Genomic DNA, 20,410 nt, shown 5'->3' on the forward strand with positions numbered 1-20,410 from the left:
TGGGTTGAGAAGAGGGGTGTGTGCGCGTATTGGCGGGGGAGAGGAGCTGATGTGTGTGCGTGTGTGTGAAAGGGGCCGCACTGGGTCTTCTGTCACCATGGAATATGGAGAGTTTGGCTGAGTATACGCGCTAAGAAATTTTTACAAAAGACTTTAAAAACAACTATTATTACATGTTGATCCATAGCGCTTGAACTTTAATAATAACACACCAAATGTTACTATGCTGCTTTATTGCTGTTTCGGTTTTGCTAGCATCTGGGGTCATGTTAATTTTCAAGCTTGTTTAAAATATGTATTCTTTCATAAGATGTGGGTGTCGCTGGCTAGCTAAGCCTTTGTTGCCCATCCCTAATTGCCCTTGAAAACTGTGGTGATGAATTAAAAGGCGGTCACATTGGAAAATAGTTTGTTAAGTACTGTTACACCCCTTTGCTTCATGTTGCATGAACATAATCCAGCAAGGTCATGTTCTGTTGTTAATGTGGACTTCATTCTGTATCACATACATTAAATACATTGAATGCTGAAATGCTGTGTCTCTTTGATGATGTTACACAAACACATTGGTCCCCTGTCTTGTTGGTAATAGAAGGTAAACAAAGGGAAAACTAATGTAAAAACCCACTTGAAGTCTAATAATTCCACCCAATTGAAATGGCCTAGAAGCATTTACATTTCACTACAGATTATAAAAACTGTTATAATTACATGATTCCTTGTCAAAATATTTTCAGAACATTTTGCCTTTGGCCACTAATTTCTGTGTTTGGCCACTCTCACCCCTGATTAGTGACAACAGCTTACACTTAGTACTTTCTGCGGCATTTTTTGCCATAATGTAGATATGATCCATGGACCAAATATAATGAGATCTGTCTTGGGTGTTGAATTTTTACAGGGATTATACGATCTGCTTATTGTCTATAACTTCCCTACTTATCAGGGGTTACCATAGCTCTTCCACTGAAGTTATGGTGGCAAGAAAGAAGACAACCTGAGAATATTCACATCATTGTGCTGCTTTTTTTTTTGATTGGCTTTTGTGCCTTCATAATGTTTCACTGTAGCAGTGTTAGCCTCTTTCAAAAGCCCGGGCTTAAGTTAATATTAAGTTAATTAGTTAAGTTAACTGAAGGGAGTTTTAGAGTTTGAGAGTGTGTGTAGATTCTCCCAGTAATCCATGCAACAATTCAAAGTGCATCTTCCCTCATTTTAAAACATATTTTTCAATTGATTTCAAAACAAACTTGAGTATAAACGTTGAAGCATATGTTGCAGTAAATTTTGACAGAAAACTATTTTTAATTGCTTATTTTTACTCCAAGAGAAGGGAGATAGGGTGGCTGAGAGAGACAGTGAGGTTGGCTGCAAGAGTGAGTTTGAGTGAGAGAACAGACAGGGAGAGACTGGTAGTCAGGGGGGGAAAGAGAGGGATAGTTACAGACAGAAGAAGCGATAGAAAAAGAATGCAGCCAGAGAAGGGCAGACAGAAGAGCAGAGAGGGACAGAGGAAGAGATAGAATGAGAAAGGGACTTCAATATTTATGTTTTCAAAGTAATTCTAAAAATACCCATAAAATTATGCCGCTATGGTATCAACTAATAGCTTGCTTACCATGGAAGTGGGAGTGGAGATAGTGGAAGGGGAGATGCCAGTTCAATCAAAACATTCAAGAAGACATTGGATGCTGATTTGAATAGAAACAATGTGCAGGGTTATGGGGAAAAGGCAGGAAAATAGCATTAAGTTATAATGCTCATTTGGAGAGCTGGTGCAGACACGATCGGCTGAATGGTTGCCTTCTGCACCGTAACAATTCTGTAATCTGTGAAAATGGCAAACTTGACACTTTTGTTCAGGACAGGATCTAAGGTTGTTCCGAGTAATTACAGGCTGGTCAGTTTAACATTAGTGGTGGGTAAGGTTTTAGGAACAATAATCAGGGAAAGAAAATTAGCAAGCACTTGGAGATGTTTAGGTTAATTAAAGAGGGCCAGCACAGATTTGTAAAATGCAGGTCATGTTTTTTTTAATTCATTCACGGGACGTGGGCATCGCTGGCTGGGTCAGCATTTATTGCCCATCCCTAGTTGCCCTTGAGAAGGTGATGGTGAGCTGTTAGGAAGGGAGTTCCAGGATTTTGACCCAGTGACAGTGAAGGAACGGCGATATATTTCCAAGTCAGGATGGTGAGTGACTTGGAGGGGAACTTCCAGGTGGAGGTGTTACTATCTATCTGCTCCCCTTGTCCTTCTAGATGGCAATGGTCGTGGGTTTGGAAGATGCTGTCGAAGGAGCCTTGGTGAATTCCTGCAGTGCATCTTGTAGATGGTACACACGGCTGCTAATGTGCGTCAGGGGTGGAGGGAGTGAATGTTTGTGGATGTGGTGCCAATCAAGCGGGCTGCTTTGTCCTGGATGGTGTCAAGCTTCTTGAGAGTTGTGGGAGCTGCACTCATCCAGGCAAGTGGAGAGTATTCCATCACACTCCTGACTTGTGCCTTGCAGATGGTGACAGGCTTTGGGGAGTCAGGAGGTGAGCTACTCGCCGCACAATCCCTAGCCTCTGATCTGCTCTTGTAGCCATAGTATTTATATGGCTAGTCCTGGTCAATGGTAACCCCCAGGATGTAGATAGTGGGGTATTCAGTGATGGTAATGCCATTGAACATCAAGGGGCGATGATTGGATTCTCTCTTGTTGGAGATGGTCATTGCCTGACACTTGTGCGGCGCAAATGTTACTTGCCACTTGTCAGCCCAAGCCTGGATATTGTTCAGGTATTGCTGCATTTGGAGATGGACTGCTTCAGCATCTGATGAGTCATGAATGGTGCTGAACATTGTGCAAACATCAGCGAACATCCCCACTTCTGACCTTATGATGGAAGGAAGGTCATAGATGAGGCAGCTGAAGATGGTTGGGCCGAGGATGATTGATGCAGTAGCAGAGAAGGTTGATGAAGGGAATGCAGTGGATGTTGTTGGTATGGATTTTAAGAAAGTGTTTGACAAACTACCACATAAAAGGTTGGTTAACAAAACTGAAACTCATGGAATAGGAGAGTCAGCATCAGTTTGGATAAAAATCTGGCTTAAGAACAGAAAACACCAAGTCATGGCAAATGACTGTTTTTGAGACAGGAGAATGGTAGACAGTAATATACCCCGAGGATCAGTGCCCGGACCGCTGCTTTTTTGATATATATATCTATAAATGACATGGATATTGAAATACAGGTTACATTTCAAAATTTGCTGATGATACCTGTTGTAAAGTGTTGGGCATAGTTCAGAAGATCTTATTAAGGTATTCATAGTCTTAGGTAGTTAAACAATAAGTTTAAATACCTCAGACTATGAAATTGAGCAACAGGTGAAGTAGCTGATTCACACTGCTACTATGCAGTAGGAACACAAGTGTTATCAGAGGTAGGCGGGATGTAGATTTGAAGTTACTATCAGATCAGCCATGATCTTATTTAATGGCGAAGCAGGTTTGAGGGGCTGAATGGCCTACTTGCTCCTTGTTTGTATGCTTGTATATTCGAGAGGTTTTCGCCACTAAGAGGATGCTGCCGTCAAGCCAAAAAGACGTTCAGCCTTTCACACAAATGAGTAATGTTGTATATGAATTTCAGTGTAGTGTGATGCCATATGTCCCAAAGACTGGCGGATCGTGCCAAACAGCATGTCCCTTCCGCTGTTCGCAACAGGCAAGGTACAGGCCGCATGCAACCAGCCCATGCTTGCAAAACACAAAATACAGTGTCCAACATTCGGTGTGATTTTGCGATTGGACAACATTTTCTAAATAATCCTCAATGTGCTAAGAATTACGCTGGCAACCAACTTAAGATTGTCAGTCAGGCTCACAATGTGGCACATTTGCAAGTACTGGAAGATACGTTTATTAATACACAGGGCCCTGTGCTTTGCAGACAGAAAGAACATGTACATACATTGTGCCTGTTTCAGCTAATCAAAATATGTGACAACCATTCGCTGACTCATTCCTCAGGGCAATGCATTGATCAATCAGGGTCAAGCTGCTTGGTTTAAATTTCAAACAATGCTTGGCAGTTAACTGTCAGTCACCTTCAATGGTGCATTCTCCATGTCAATGCCATTTGCCAATCAATCAGCACTCTCTTCACATACAGTATAAATTTTTGTTTTCTCCCTTAGATTGGTGTTCTTGCAAGTGTCCTGATGAGTGAAAGATGAAAAGATTAGGCATGGCTCTTTTTTCAGCAATAAACAGTAAGTATTTATTAACTACTAGAAACTATATATGTAGGAACAGTAAAGGTCCAAGCTCGGAGCTGTCTCCATACTTGCTTTTACACACAGCTCTGTCTAACACTACGCTGACTCCTAGGTGTGGGCCATGTGTGGGCGGTACTGTACTCAGTCTCACATTAACCCTTTATGTGCCCGACCCTTATACTACATCTCCCCCAAGTCTTTATCCAACATACTTACAGTGTGTTAATGTCTACCCTATGTATTAACATTACCATTATACTACCCCTTCTCCCCCCATCAAGTCTCTGGATGGAATTTTCTGAGCCCATTGGCAACGGGTGTGATAGATGGTGTGAGCAGAAAATATGGCGGGACCCACTTCACGATGGCATGAAGGCAGGTCGCAATCGTCCGCTCAGCCCGCTGACGGCGGGCTGTGTTTCCTGCCATCGGTCAGCGGTGTTAATTGTAACACATTAAAATATAATTAAAAGGCCACCCCGCCAGGCAGTGTGGGGGTGGGGGGCAGGGTAAGCAAGGGAAATGGTCATGCATTAGAGACACCTGTATAAACTGACCATGCCTCTGCAACTAAGACAGATCAGGCGCAACCACAGTGATATGATTGGGGTCAGGCTCCTAGCCTGCCCGCCCATGCAAGCATTGCAGAGGCACCAAAGGGCCACCAAGCACTCCACGCCTTACCCCCTCCCCCACCCCTCAGCACAGACTTCAAGTCCACCACCATTTTATTGGACCGCAGAGCAGTTGGACTGCACACGTTGTACAATCTCCTCGCCAACACTGGCCATGTAGCAGTCACTGCTGGAGGTGTTCACAGCCGCTTGCAATCTCAGCATCCTGGTTTGGACCAGTGTCCCCCATGTCGCAGGTTGACAGGGCAGCCATGCAGCGCACTCATCTCTGGCCATCCGAGGGGTGACCAGCACACCCCGGGAAGCATTAAGGGGCAGTCACACAGGGCCAGGAAAGGCGCTAAGTACAGCTATGATAATCACGTCTCTCTCTCTTTCATGCTGCAGGAGGGCCACGTCAGGATCATGGATCCTGGTGACCTAGCTGTATGCCTGATGGCCTACAGAGACTGTAGATGACAGAGGAGAGAGTGACTGAGGCTCCTGCAAAGGCAGGAGCAGTAACCTTATGAAGAAGGGGCAGCAGGGGCTCCCACATACGTTACCCAGGAGTGACAGCGAGCCATGGCTGGTCGGTGCCTTGCAAAACCCAGGGTCTATAGACACCGCCTGCCATTCCTGCAGATGACTGAGAGCCAGTGTCACTGATGACTGTGCATGTCTAGGGACCTAGTGGCTCACATCTACCACTTACTGCCGGACCTGGCACCAAGGGGACATGGAGGGCATCCACTGCCAGTGGCTGTGAAAGTGGCTGTGGTGCTCAATTTCTATGCCAGTGGCTCCTTTCAGGGCTCCACAGGTGACCTTTGTGGGATTTCACAATCCGCCACCCACAAATGCATCCATGAGGTCACGGATGCCATCTTCTCCATGGCACACAACTTTGTGCATTTCACCTGGGACCGAGACAGCCAGGATGCAAGGGCCGTTGGATTCACTCTGATCTCGGGATTCCCACAGGTGCAGGGTGCGATTGACTGCACTCATGTGGTGCTCAGGTCTCCATCGCTACACTCAGTGGACTTCATCAACCACTCACTGAACGTGCAGCTGGTATGCAGCCGGCAGAAACGCATCCTGCAGATATGCGCATGGTTTCCAGGGACTGTGCATGATGCATACACGCTGAGTCGCTCACAGATCTCTGCAGTCTTCCAGGGTCCACAGAGGCTGCAGGGTTGGCTCCTCGGGGACAAGGGCTACCCGTAGAAGCCGTGGCTGATGACACCTGTGCGGTGGCCTCAGATTGCAGCAGAGCGACGCTATAATGAGGCTCATGCTGCAGCTCGTAACTTGGTGGAGCAGACCATCGGGATGCTGAAGATGCGGTTCCGGTGCCTGGACTGCTGTGGTGGAGCCCTGCAATACAGTCTGCAGAGGGTGTCACGCATTGTTGTTGTCTGTTGTGCCCTTTACAACCTGGTGCTGCAACGGGGAGAGGAACTGGTTGAGGAAGCGATGAAGGAGCTGCACGTCTTCTCCGATGAGGAGCATGTTGATAGGGATGAGGGTGAGGGGGTCCTCGGTAGTGATGACGACAAGGATGAGGCTCTCGCACTGGCTAGACGAGGCAGGCACACTTGAGAGGCCCTCATAGCTGCCAGATTTGTGGAGGATGATGATGACATGCAGTGAGGTGTCCCGATAGATCCTCACATCGCAGATGTGAACATTTGACTCCAGTCTGGCTTACGGCAGCACAAATACCCTCTGTGAGCATGTTCCTGTCATGGAGATTCAGTGGAGGCCCTCATAGTCACTCGATCGCAGGAGGATGATGACAACATGCAGTGAAGGCACTCCATAGATCTTCACATAGCCTCTGAGAATGTCTGACTCCTGTCTGGCTGAGGGCAGCTCGCTTGCGCTCCATCATCAGGAACATCTCAGAGACGCAGCCATGAAACTTTAGATGCATCTGATGCTGTGTCCGCCTTCAGCACCTCAGCCTTTCAGGAGCTGGTGCACAGAATCACTGGTCGCAGATGCTGGTGTGATGGGGGCCAGCCCCACCTTAAAGGTGCTGAGAGCACACAGGGAGTATGAAGTTAAGCCCGTGTAGCAGTGCAGGAGTGATGTCCTAGACCAAGGTCTCCACGGCGGCCACCATCCTGCCATTGTTGACCTCGGAGCATTGGCATGCCGGCGCTATCACCTCAGCCTGAAGACGGACGGACTCCTCCATCTTGCATTGCAATCTGAGGAGTGCAGCGGACATCCCTTCCTGATGTTCTCGAGCTTGCCTTTGCAGCCCTAGCAACTGTGACATGACCGAGTCCAGGGGCTTGTCATCTGACTTGGACTCAGCAACAGTCTGGCCTCCAGCAGAACTCTGAGTGCTGGGGACCTGGTAAGTCCCTGCCACCACCTGCTGTGGATCAGAAAGTGCGATGTGCTCTCCAGATTGTGGTTCCAAGGCTACTCTAAAGCTAGGTCCCACAGAGGTGTGTGTCTCTGCACTGGTGGAGTGAGTGGTAATGACCTGGTTAAAAACAAAAAACTACTGCGGATGCTGGAAATCCAAAAATTGGTAATGACCTGGTATTTGTTGTTTATAAGAGTGGTGGAAGTGGAGGTGATGAATGATTTCAAAAGGAATTTGAATGGGCAGTTGAGGGAAATAAACTTTCATGGCTATAGGGATAGAGCATAGGAATGGGACTGACAGGATTCCTCTACAGAGAAAAAGAAACACTGCGCTCACACCAAGAATGAACAGAGAGTACATTCTTTCTGAAAGGAATGAGATAAGCCAGTGGCCTTTGAGTAGACCAGATGGGGAGTTGACAAGGAGTGCTTCAACTCCAAGGAGCGGAAAAGGAGAATTAGAAGAAGACATCCAACTGCTAGAAAGAGCTGGCATGGACCTGATAGGCTGAATGGCCTCTGTCTGTGCCTTAATGGGTCAGATTTTCAATTGCTGACAGGGTCAGAATTGGGCGCAGGCATGACTTAACACCTGGAGAGTGGTCTCTGGATCCTGACGGCTCTGGAACCCACTTCAATCTTCAAAGTGAGGGTGTGGGGAATGAGGGAATGGGGAACCCATTCAGCTCCAATTAATGGCCCATTAAGCTTCTTTAGGAGCTTGTTAATAAACTGGAGAGGTCGGGACTGTAATTTTCAATGCATAATTTGGTGAACTCAAACAGTCTGTTGCAATTTAGTGCACAACAATTGGGTTCAATGCAGTATGAACTGAAAGTTTGTTTTTGAATGATAAGAAGTTTCAGGACATGGGGGATCTTACAACAAATTGTGAGCAGTACCTTTATTTTGGCCGAATGGCCACTTTTCTTTACATTAACGCTGCTGGCCATCTGAGGAGTTGTCTGCTCTCTTTGGCAAGGCAGCAGCAGGCCCCATCATTGCTGCCATCTGCCTTTGCTGCTCACACTCTGCAGGCAGCTCCCACCTCCTGGAAACACCCTGCACCATTAATTGGGCTCACCTCTTGCCCAATAATTCAAAATAGTGTTGTATGAGCAACACAGTGGCAATGCAGGGATGGGACTTAGAAATCATGCTGGCATTGGGTTCCAACCTCCTTTGAAAATTTGGTCCAATGCCTCTCTGGCTTTATCTAGCAGCATTAAATAAGAACCAGTTATAAAACCCTTACCTTGGGTTGAGCTCTTATGAAACTTCTTAGAATTTATTTCATTCAAGATAAACATCCCTCCTCCATTTCCATAGCCAGCAGTATCTCCTTGTAACAGCATAATATCTCAGCAAAATCATAAGGGATTTGGTTTTTTTTTGCTTCTAGTGTGCATCCCTCACATTCCAAATATCATACATTAAACATCATAACTCGTGCCACACTAATGTGGTTGGCTCTTAACTGCCCTCTGAAATGACCTCGTAAGTCATTCAGTTCAAGGACATGTATCGGCAACAAATTCTGGCCTTGCCAACAACACCCACATCCCATCAAAGAATTTTTTAAAAGCTGTTACAGAGGCAAAACAGTCATAAAACAAATGAAGAGGGCACTCAGTAAATTATATACGTCCATCACGCTGTAACTCAACATTATTAAAACTACACAGCTTAAATATTGCTGAAAAGACAGACATGTTGCTGAAGCTTTTTATCTTGCACTCATCAGGACAAATGCAAGAATGGAAAATTTCAAATCATCACAACAATTTATACTGCAGGAGAAAAGGGATTGGTTGATCAAGACATTGCCATGGAAAAACCAATGGGGAGCTTTCAGCTTTCCAAGCTCCTGGGTAATTTGAAAAAGGCACAAGACTTGAACATATTCCTTTTGTTTGGAGATAATGGGTCCCTGTGTAAGAATTTATGTTGCTTCTAGCAAGCGTAAATGAACCATGTTATGAGTGCCACTGATTATCTTAAGTTGGGTGTTAGTGTAGCTAATAGCGCATTCAGGATTGTTTGGCAAATGCTGCCTATTCATAGAATCACAGCTAGCAACAGACCTTTGTTTTGGGTTTTGCAAGTGTGGGCTAGTTGAGTACAGTTTGTATTCAGCCCATTATGAACAATCAAAGGAACATACAGTTTGATTCGATCAGCCAATCGCTGGGATGCACAGTACCTGCCCACAATTTTTATGATCACTTCTAATGGGCAGAGCTAGTAGATGGATGTCCTCCTCTGTGACATGTCTGCCTCTGGGTATATTGTGCCACCTTGTTCTTAAAAGAGGTGGCTAATGAGGTAGTAGATGCGCTGGTGTTAATTTTCCATAATTCGCTAGATTCTGGAAAGGTTCCATCAAATTGAAAAGTAGCAAATATAACTCCTCTATTCAAGAAGGGAGGGAGGCAGAAAACAGGAAACTACAGGCCAATTAACTTGATGTTTGTCATGGGAAGTTATTAGAATTGATCATTAAGGAGATTATAGCTGGGCACTTAGAAGAGCTCAAGGCAATCGGGAAGAGTCAGCATGGTTTTGTGAAAGAAAATTATGCTTAACCAATTTATTGGAGTTTTTTGAAGGAGTAACATGTGCAGTGGATAAAGGGGAGCCTGTAGAAGTACTGTACTTGGATTTCCAGAGGGCATTTGATAAGGTGCCACATCAAAGGTTATTAAAGAAAATGAAAGCACATGGTGTAGGGGGGAATATATTAGCGTGAATAGAAGATTAGCTGACTGGCAGAAAGCAGAGAGTATGCATTAATGGGTCTTTTTTCAGATTGGCAGCATGTGACGAGTGGAGTCCCACAGGGGTCTGTACTGGGGCCTCAACTTTTTATGATTTACATCAATGACTTAGATGAGGGGAGTGAAGACATGGTAGCTAAATTTTCAGATGACACAAAGAGAGTTAGGAAAGTATGTTGTGAAGAGGACATGAGGAGGTTGCAGATGGATATAGGTAGGTTAAGTAAGTGGGCAAAGATCTGGCAAATGGAGTTTAATGTGGGAAAATGTGAAGTTGTTCACTTTGGCAGAAAGAACAAAAAAGCAGAGTATTACTTAAATGGAGAACGGCTGCATAATTCTGAGGTGCAGAGGGATCTAGGGATTCTAGTATATGAGTCATAAAAAGTTAGTATGAAGGTACAGCAAGTAATTAAGAAGGCTAATGGAATGCTATCCTTTATTGCGAGAGGGATTGACCATAAAAGTAAGGACGTTATGCTTCAGTTATACAGGGTACTGGTGAGACCGCACCTCGAATACTGTGTGCAGTTTTGGTCTCCTTATTTAAGGAAGGATGTAAATGCATTGGAGGCGGTTCAAAGGAGGTTTACTAGATTGATACCTGGAATGAGTGGCTTGTCTTATGAGGAAAGGTTGGGCAGACTGGGCTTGTTTCCACTGGAGTTTAGAGGAGTGAGGGGTGATTTGATTGAAGTATACAAGATCCTGAATGGCCTTGACAAGGTGGACATCGAAAGGATGTTTCCTCTTGTGGATGAGTTCAGGACTAGGGGGCACTGTTTTAAAATTAGTCGTCACCCTTTTCGGACAGAGATAAGGAGAATTTTTTTCTCTCAGAGGGTTGTGCGACTTTGGAACTCTGCATTAGAAGGCGGTGGAGGCGGGGTCATTGAATATTTTTGAGGCAGAGGTAGGTAGATTCTTGTTAGGCAAGGGAATCAAAGGTTATCGGGATTAGATGGGAATGTGGAATTCGAAACATGAGAAGATCAGCCATGATCTTATTGAATGGCGGAGCAGGCTCGAGGGGCCGAATGGTCCACTCCTGTTCCTATTTCTTATGTCCTTAAGAAGACGAAAGGGACTATTAGAGGCTGTGAGAATACGTGTGTCAGTGTGGTGCTGTGTGACAGATGGCACATGTATGAAAGGTGAGGTTTGTGAGGTTCCTAGCAGGTGCAGATTGTGGCAGTAGCAGCAGGTGGAGGTTTATAGTTAATTGTACTACTGCGATTGGGGCGGGGGGGAGAGTGAGAGGAAGCGGGGAGGGGGGAAGGAATGCTGGGGCTAGGAGCAGTACAGGACATCATCACAGAATCGCGTTGTGGGGATTGGGGTGGGGGGGAGGGCGGTGCAGAGGGCTTTGAAGATTTACTCTACCTGCCATTTGTACTGTACTGTGCTTAAAGCCAATGAACTGTTCCCCTTTAAGAGGTGCAGGGTGCCTTTATATGGCATCATTTACGCCTGGTTTCCCGCCTCCCAATAATAAATAGGATGACAAGCACTGGCTGCTCGCTAATCTTTCTTAAGTGAGAAAATGCTGGAAAAACTCAGCAGATCTGAACACCTGTGGAGAGAGAGAGACAGAGTTAACGTTTTGAGTCTGTATTACCCTTCTTCAGAGCGGGTCATACAGACTCGAAACATTAATTCTGTTTTTCTCTCCACAGATGCTCAGACCTGCTGAGTTTTTCCAGGATTTTCTGGTTTTGTTTCTGATTTCCAGCATCCGCAATATTTTGCTTTTTTCTCAAATGAGGTCGGCGCAACAATTTCACAGGAGCCTCTCCTTGGCAATGGCTGGACACATGATCCGATTGAAGACTCTTCCGGTACTCACTTGAATTTCTCAACAGATTTTTCAAATGCAAATAAGTTGTTTTATTCAGAATCACTTGATGCCAATGACACCGATTTCAAACTAAGTACCTCGTAATGTTTTGGCAACTCTTGGGTTTTTTTGGGGCTGGTCTTCATAATCTGACCAGTGAGTTTTATTTTTATTCATAAATCCCAAGATTATATGCTCCTTGCCCTGAGTTTGGAGTCCTGCTTTATATCTTTCCTGTTTAAAAATGTAAATCAGTACAATAAACAGGCATATGGAATATCCCTGGCGAGTTCAGATAGAAGATCTGTATGAACTATGGTGAAAGATCTGCAGAAACACCAAAGAAATGGTGTAGTTGGCCAATATCATGCTTTCCTGGACAGGCGGTTCCGACGGAGTTACAGCCAGAGTTTGGAAATTGTACACCGGTACTGTATGTTTTAGCCCTTTGTATGATTGGAGTACATTGACCACATGGACTGCAGTGAAGGTTCACTACCACCTTCTCAAGGGCAGCTGGAGGTGGACAGTACGAGCCATTGCCAGCGGTGTCCAATGAATTAAATAAATGTATAGAATCTGACCAGGAGGCTGGGAAATCTCCAGAAGGCTTTAGGATTGAACCTTATTCAAAGATTCCCAAATTATTGCTACAAATTGAATGGCTCCCACTTCCATGCTACCTTCACACTGCAGGTGCCCAGCACAACGCGCGCTCACAGAGACACTGGCGCGCGCGTACGCGCGTACATGAACGTCAGAAGCGCGCTTCGATTGGCTCTTCGGCTGGAGAGTGGGCGGGGCTGGAGCTGGGCTCAGCCACAGAGCGAGAGGCGGTCAGTGACAGTGCTGAGACAGCCTGTCTCTCCCAGCCCAGCTTACTGAGCACAGCAATGCAAGCAGCTCTGAAGTAACTAGCGAAGAATTTTTAAGCAAGGGGGAGGGAGGGAAACAACTTATTTGTAACTGGTTGTCAGCGGTTAATGGCTCAAGGAAAAGTTTTGCCTGCAAAGGGCAGTTCGATGTGTCAAAGAGCATTAGGCGCTGGTTAGTTCGCAATTGATTTTTTAAGCCCGGTTTAATTTTATGCTTAAACCTTCTACTTGCTAATGCAAACAGAGCAAATGCTGAGTCTTCAGGTCGGTCTGCAGTGTCCTGAATTAAGGCACCTGAGTGTTGCTGGAGTTGAGCTGGTAACAATGAGACTTTCACTGCATCCCTGCAGGCTGCAGTATTAAAGAGCCCACGCACCATTGTTCAGCAAATGGAGAGCATCGCTTAAAAAAACTTGCTCAGCCAACTGAAAACAAACTTTATTTGCACGAGGTAAAAGGCACTTGGGACTATTATGAAGCTCTACGTTCATGCTCAGAGGAGAACTTTTAAAAATAAAATGAGCTTTTATGGAACAATGCTGAGTCCAGCACTGCAGTAAAAGCAGAGGATCGTCTTGGCCCGCTGGTCAGTTCAGTGAGTCAGGATGCTGGCTGTGTTACCTTGTCTGGTACTAGGATTTTTCACCTGTAATGTTGGGATTTGCGGTGCTCAGGGAGAGTTCTGCCATGGTTGGATTGACAACGCTGGGAAATGGCACGAAGGTTTCCAGTGTCCTGAGGATTATGACACTGTGGACGCCACGACCTGTTGCGGCTCGTGTTCTTTGCGCTATTGCTGTGCAGCTGCCGAGGCCAGGCTGGACCAGGGGGTCTGTACCAACGACAGGGAGCAGCAAAACCCGAACTACTCAGCACGTAAGTATCACCTCGGGAGACTTCGAGCCGGGGCTGCTGCTCCAGAACCATTTCTGGGTTGACACCATTGTAGTTTGTCTTTATGAATAAGTGATGCTGGGTGGAATGTATTTCACAATATAAAGCCATCAAACGTGATTAAAACAAGATGGATTGGGGAAACGCAGGGTGATAAGAGCCATTAGTTACCTAAAGTTTCCCTCTGACATCTTGCAGCAGCATTGACATTGGTGAGTGCAGAGGAGGAACACGCCTGTTTCCCAGGACAGTGGGGGGGGGGGGGGGGGGTGGGGGGAGATGGGATTTTCGCTTCCTCTTGGTCACCGGATCAATTCATTCTTAAACCGCAGCAACAGAAAAACACACATCTAAACATAACCCTGGGATTCTAGATTAGCTTTGGCATTTGTTGTTTCTTTCCCCAGTTTATGACTCTTCCTGTAACATAAGCCCGCCTGTCATTCCCATTAATCTCACTCTGATGAGTTTATTTTTGGTTATATCCTGCTTTTCTCCCACATTCAGCATCTCTTTTTTTTTTCATTTTCTGCTTTTGCAGTTCGCCCCTTCGGAAATTGTTTTGGGTTTTTTTCAGGAGCGTGTTATAACCTTTATTTGTGAATATTATAGATGTTCGGGACTCTACAAATCGCGAGGAGTATCAGCCTGAACACACGGTCGCCTGTGCTGAAGTGAATACAAACTGGATTTATTTATAGTTTGTACATAAGGTCTCCATTGAGGCCTTTGGTTGGGGGAAGGTTGTCCGCAGGATCTCGCCAGCGGGTGGGCTTCTTCCATATACTCGATGCATTCGCTCTTGGATTCCCCCTGGAGTTAGATTTCCAGGAACGGAGAGAAGTGAAGCCTGGAGTTATTTCTAACCCGCTTTCTGCTGTACATCAACCTCGAACTCACAAACCTATGGTTTAGAACATCGGGGGTTTAGGGTGGCGAACTCTCTGCAGTCAAACCTGCTTCACCTTGTCTTGGGTGATTTGTTTTCCAGACCGTAGAGAATTCCAAGAGCTTTAAATAAGTTTTAATTTTTAAATTAATTAGTCAGTTAAAATGTTGCCGCCACCCGTCCCCATTCAACTCTGTAATCGAAAGGTAGTTAATGAAATATTTGTTTCCAAACTGACGTTGAGGTGCAGCCGATGCACGGTAGACTTTGAAGAGGTTTGCTCGAAGGCTTCGGGTGTCACATTGGACTGGTTTCATTTATGGTAGATTGTATTACAGCAGGAGATGGATGGGTCATCGGAAAGGGATAGTGTCTCTTTAAGTGGTGCGGTTAGACAGAGATGTGAATTTTCAGTGAATCAGATGAGCATGAAATTGCATTAGCCCGATGTAGAAAGGGAGGGAAAAGTAAGCCAAACTAAACGAGTGTCAGTGACAGCTTCTGTATTGATAACCTCAGAGATCCAGTCTCCTTTTACATTCCTTCCTGCTATCAAATGCAGCCACAATCCCCAGAACGTGACACCGATGGATCTCCTGGGATCTCCGGCACAGTTTCAAACTTTCTCAACTTTCTATTAGATTTAACAGAGTTCCGCTCAGTCCAGCTTCCTATCAGCAGAAATCTAATATCCGACACTAAGGGGTGGGATTAGCGCAGAGGAATTCACTCTCTGTGGAAAACGTTTAAAAATGCACGGTGAATTCTTGGTTTGGGAACGGACTAGCTGAAGGATACGGTCAAAATTCATAGCTCATGGCCAACCTTCTAAGTTCAGCTGTAAAGGGTGTGGATATAGTGGATAAATGCAGTAGGATGGCATTTAGATCGAACAAGCCCCTCAGTCGGTTCATAGCCTCAAGTCAACGCCGCATCTGGCTTAATTTTCAGTCAGGATGGGATAGATTTCCAAAGGATTATTTCTGGAATGAAATTGTCCGCCCAGCAAGTGCCGGGGCTGCGGCCAAATACTCGGGGAAACGGAATAAAAGCGCAGATGTTGCATTTTTCTCACTTTTCGCAGAAGACCTTTAAAAATCATTTGTAGACACATGGACTTTTAAAATTAATTTTAAAGACCATTATGTCAATTGCATCTATTAAAAGTTTGTCTAAAATGAACGCCGGGGCCAGACCTGCTGGTGGCGGCGGCGATTTAGGAATCTGCAGAAGAGCCCGTGCTCCACACTGAACATTGCGATCGGAACTCTTCTGTTTTTAAAGTGCTTTGTTTTGTGAGAGTATTTGGGGAGTAGGTTATTATGGATATCGAAATATACCATTTTGTAAAAGATTATTTTGACTTCTCGCAATTATCAAACCCTTTTCTTATTCAACGAATGCAGGAACTGACTGAACTTTTGCATCCTCGGCGTTTCTCGTTAACCTGCCGTTGGAACCGGATCTGTCCGAGAACTTTTCTCAGAGGCTGGTTGGAAAAATACCAATAGCGCAACCACTAACAGAAAATCACATCCTGAGTTTCTGGCGAAACGGTTGCTGTTTGCCGCAGGCTCTGTGTTTTTACACTTTCTGATACCGACGGGTCTCCAGTGTATTCCAACCCAAGTATTATTTGCAAACTTTTATCGGAAGCATATTTAACTTTTAAAAGCTTTGCGAGTTTCCTTTCGAGGCGTTGTTTCCAGAGAATTTAGCCATTCCGGGGCTGTAAATAACGGTATTAATTGTATTAAATGAATTCAGCATTTTCCAATTGTTTAATTGAATCACTTTCAGAAAAACAGATACAAGCAGCGGGCGGGAAACGTTGCGGAAACATTTATGTTTGCGAGATACAAAGAATAGAATATCCAATGTATAAAACAAATATTAACTAATAACACGTTTTTACCTTTACAAAGGTAAAAAAGCACATGTTGCAAACAGGCATGAATGAATAAGACAATTAAAATGTAACATAAAGACAATTCACAAAATAATGCTGATAGCATTTCCTGGGTTTGGAGGATTGAAGCAACAGAAATTGAATAATTCAGATTTAGGCTGAACGGTAATAACCAGAAGTACAGAATTTCTGCTCTCTCTACATCTCACTTCGTTCCCAGATGATCCCCATGTCGCTGTCTGGATTTTCTTTTAAGGGCAGCTCTGCCTGTTCATTGTAAGGAGACGCTGCCTATGCCGCAGTTCTCTGATACTGACGGGCTCATAGAGCCGTGTCAGTGTTTAGACCATCAGCCAACTACCCCCTTTTTAATGTTTTTTTTAAAAATCCTTTACTGGTTTGTGTGGAGGCACCAGAGTTGTGTCCAATGGTCGCATGTCTGTCAGGAAGTGAGCAGCGTGCGGTGTAGGTGATGCTGGGGTTTGTGAGCCCGGAAGGTCAGTCTGTGGCCCTGGATAACTAAATCGAGCTTGTCTGTCTGCTCGCTTGGCGTTGCCTGTTGTAGATTCTACGTGTCACTTATACTGAGTATTCATCTGGAACCTGCTCTATATTTAGGATCAATCTGCTTCTACTTTCGCTTCAATATGCCTCATGACCCACAGGTTTTATGGTAAAATAATGCCCCGAAAACCGAGATGAGGCGGCGAAAGTTTTGAAAATGCCGTTCTTTCGAAGCGCACAATTGATGCAACATATGTTTAAGAGAAAGTTCCTTTATTGATGAGACATGGTCAGTTGAAATTATTCTTGCCTGTACGAATTTATTCGCATTTATTAGGCAATTAGTAAATACAGTTTCATTAACTAGATTGATGTCCGCATCGATGAACTCTGGATAATAGGGATAACATTATAGCATCTGTAAAAGGTACTCTTCATTCCCTATAAATATAACTGTTTTTTGGATTTGATGATAGTTACCCTGGAGTTTCTATTTCCCACTCCTTATGCTTATTACTAATTCAATATTATTCTCTTTCTCTGCAGAGCCCATCTATGTGCCGTTCCTCGTTGTAGGTTCCATATTCATTGCTTTCATCATCCTGGGATCCCTGGTGGCCGTTTACTGTTGTACGTGCCTTAGACCCAAACAACCAAATCCGCAACCAATGCGTTTCTCAATGCAGAACCATCAGGCAGAGACCATTCCCATGATCCCAACTTTCACAAATTTGAGGACCCCCTCCAGGCAGTCGAGCACTGCCACCAGTTCCAGCTCCACTGGAGGTTCCATTCACAGGTTTTCTATCAGCAGAACGGAGTCAGGACACAGCCGCCTGGTCCCTTCCCCTCCGCCGGCTTACACCTCCCCCGGGTGCCTGCAGGCCGCGCAGACCCTGCACCTCAGCCAGGGTCAGGGATTCCTGGTTCCCCAGCAGTACTTCACGTACGCCCTGCATCCAGAGCCATTCACAACAGGCAAAAGTTTCAACGATTTCACCCAGAACCGGCTGAAGACTCAAAGCATAATAGCGCCGAACGCCGAACAAGTCATATACAGTAACGCAGGTTTATAGAGCATTTTGGAAAGTGATCACGTCCAATAACAACGACGTGAATTAGTTACTCTCCCCTTTGGAAAGGGGAAATGTTCTGCATTTCCATATGGAAGGGCGCACTCCTCAGTCAGCTAGTCAACTGTGCTGAGGACACGGCCACCGCGATAAACAGCGGGCTGTACGTTTATTTTCCCACTCCCAGTCTAACAATAGACCTCCAGATTCACGAGATGGCAAATATGGATGGGCCTCCACAGCTGCAGGCTGAGCTAATGGTTATTTTAGGCTGTTCCTTGAACGTGATCATTTGGTCCAACTTTTCGCATTTAACTTTTTCATATTAGTTTTGACGTACAGTTCACAATAATGAATGTTCTTGTTCACAATTATCGAAGGTAATGATATGTCCCACTTCCCATCAACTGCCACCGAAGTCATCTTTGAACCACCGGCCCATCACCTTGAATGTCCTGAAAAGTGCCATGCTCCTATTGTGGCACCCTGACATGGGAATTTACCTGCCGTAGGCAACTGGAATCTATCAGAAACAGTCACCAGGCCGAAGGTGTGAATTGTAAATCTAAGCCGAGTCATGAAAACTAAACATTTATAAATGCATAAAACTATATATAGCTTATATATAAACTTATATATACACGACATAAGTTCATATATACACTTATATAGTTTATAAAATGTGTAAATGACAGTCTTTAGTCTGTGCAAGTTCAGCTTGCTCATAATTGAAGTACCAGAGCTCTCCGGCGATAAATATTTGTCACAGGGTAAACAACAGAATTTGAAACAAACTGAAGACAGCCAACTCAAGGGAAAATTGATCTTTTATTTCACTCTATACTTACATTTTCCACTATTGAATGCCTTATCTAAATATTGAAATTTTAAAATATTAATTTATAGAGGAAGGGTCTGAAGTCGATTATTCTTAATTCTGGACCATCTCTACATATTTACAACACACGTAAATTACTAATTGTTTTAGTAATCACTTTTGCTATTTTTATTAAATGACTAAATGTATAGTGGAAAAATATTGCATAGGAATATTTTATGAAATGTCTATTCCAAAGTTATGAATGCTAACTTAAAAGATCTGAAATTAAAATTGTTTTAATAAAACGTATTGTACCATGCTCTCTCTTTGATATGCTGGGTTTATTTTGTGCATGAGACTAGTTAAAAGGTACTGCAGACTTTGCTTGGACAAACTCACAGACCTCACTCCACGTTCCTTAAACTACCAGTGGTTCAATATTAGTGCCAAGGGGTAAAATGTGTCCTTCCCAACTCATCACAGGCGGGATAATTTCCCCTGTGCAGGAATGAAGAGCCCAGAGACTGAAATAGTTACCAAAGAGAGTTAGCTATCTTCTCACTTCAGAGAATATTTTGTTTGAAATGATCTTACCCTCCTTCAACTCTGGTAGGGGTGAGAAGCCCCTCTGATTAAATGCACCTTATGCCTGACATACAGGTTCTCCTAGACCGTACCAATTTACAGACATAGTTGATTCATCAACTCCTTGGACCCCCTCAGCACAGAGGACACTTAATTTTTAAAAAAAGTTAATACAAAGGGAAATAGCATAGTGACAGCAAGGCCACTCACATACACACATCAGAACCGCCAGTCTGGCACTTCTTTTCTCAAATCTATCACCTCCAAAAAACGTAGACTGAGTATTCAGAAAAGCGCTTAGGAGACGTACGCTTTTTAAAAAAAAAAATCAAACTACAACTTATGTACGTACATATGGGGTCAGACCAAATTGAATCTCCATCAGGCAACTGTAATTGCTGTGTAATCATTTCCCTTCACAAGGTGTTCAGTGCAATTCGCAGGCACCATCTGGAATAAAACTGCACAAATCCAAAATGTGTGAACTTTAGCACAAAGGTCATTGGGAGGGAAGCGGGAATTTACATCTATTTGGATTTCTGCTGCTATAATGAAATTTCTACTAAAACTTGTTTAATGTGCCAGTTTGAGGTATGCAACCTTTCATGCTATTTCTTCAGTACAGTAGTCGCAATGCATTTTAAGGAATCAAGATTGCCTTCATGCCTGTAGGCTTTAGGTGACTTAAATTTTCAACAGCTGTACCAACACCTGAATTTAGGATGATGTACCCTGTGAGAAGTGTCTGAAACACCAAACCCCTGCCTTTTGTCTGTGATCTCAGTTTGTTTCAGGTCAGTCTATGCCAGCCAGTTTTGGTGCATGAAGTCCAAGAAAGGATTGGCTTTGACTGAAGCTCCTAGTTCAAAGTTGTCATTTTCACAAGAACTGGAGTTGAAACCATGGTCTATTAAAAATGGTATTGACTGGGGAGCGTGTCTGCATTTTGTATAGTGCATGGAGATTCTGA

The 20,410-nt window shown here is 44.4% G+C and overlaps 1 protein-coding gene and 1 long non-coding RNA gene across 2 annotated transcripts in view; one reads left to right on the forward strand and one right to left on the reverse strand.

The window, feature by feature from the left end:
- The window catches only part of LOC144683762 (uncharacterized), a 1,025,508-nt gene that overhangs the window by 473,326 nt on the left and 531,772 nt on the right, over positions 1–20,410 (reverse strand). The window lies entirely within an intron of this gene.
- On the forward strand, positions 12,853–19,168 carry shisa3 (shisa family member 3). Its single transcript, XM_078554674.1, has 2 exons — positions 12,853–13,642; positions 17,509–19,168. The coding sequence occupies exons 1-2, from the start codon at positions 13,372–13,374 to the stop codon at positions 18,036–18,038; spliced, it is 801 nt and encodes a 266-aa protein (XP_078410800.1). The 5' UTR covers positions 12,853–13,371; the 3' UTR covers positions 18,039–19,168.

This window comes from Cetorhinus maximus, chromosome 1 (assembly GCF_964194155.1).
Source record: "Cetorhinus maximus chromosome 1, sCetMax3.hap1.1, whole genome shotgun sequence".
Classification (NCBI taxonomy): Eukaryota; Metazoa; Chordata; class Chondrichthyes; order Lamniformes; family Cetorhinidae; genus Cetorhinus; species Cetorhinus maximus.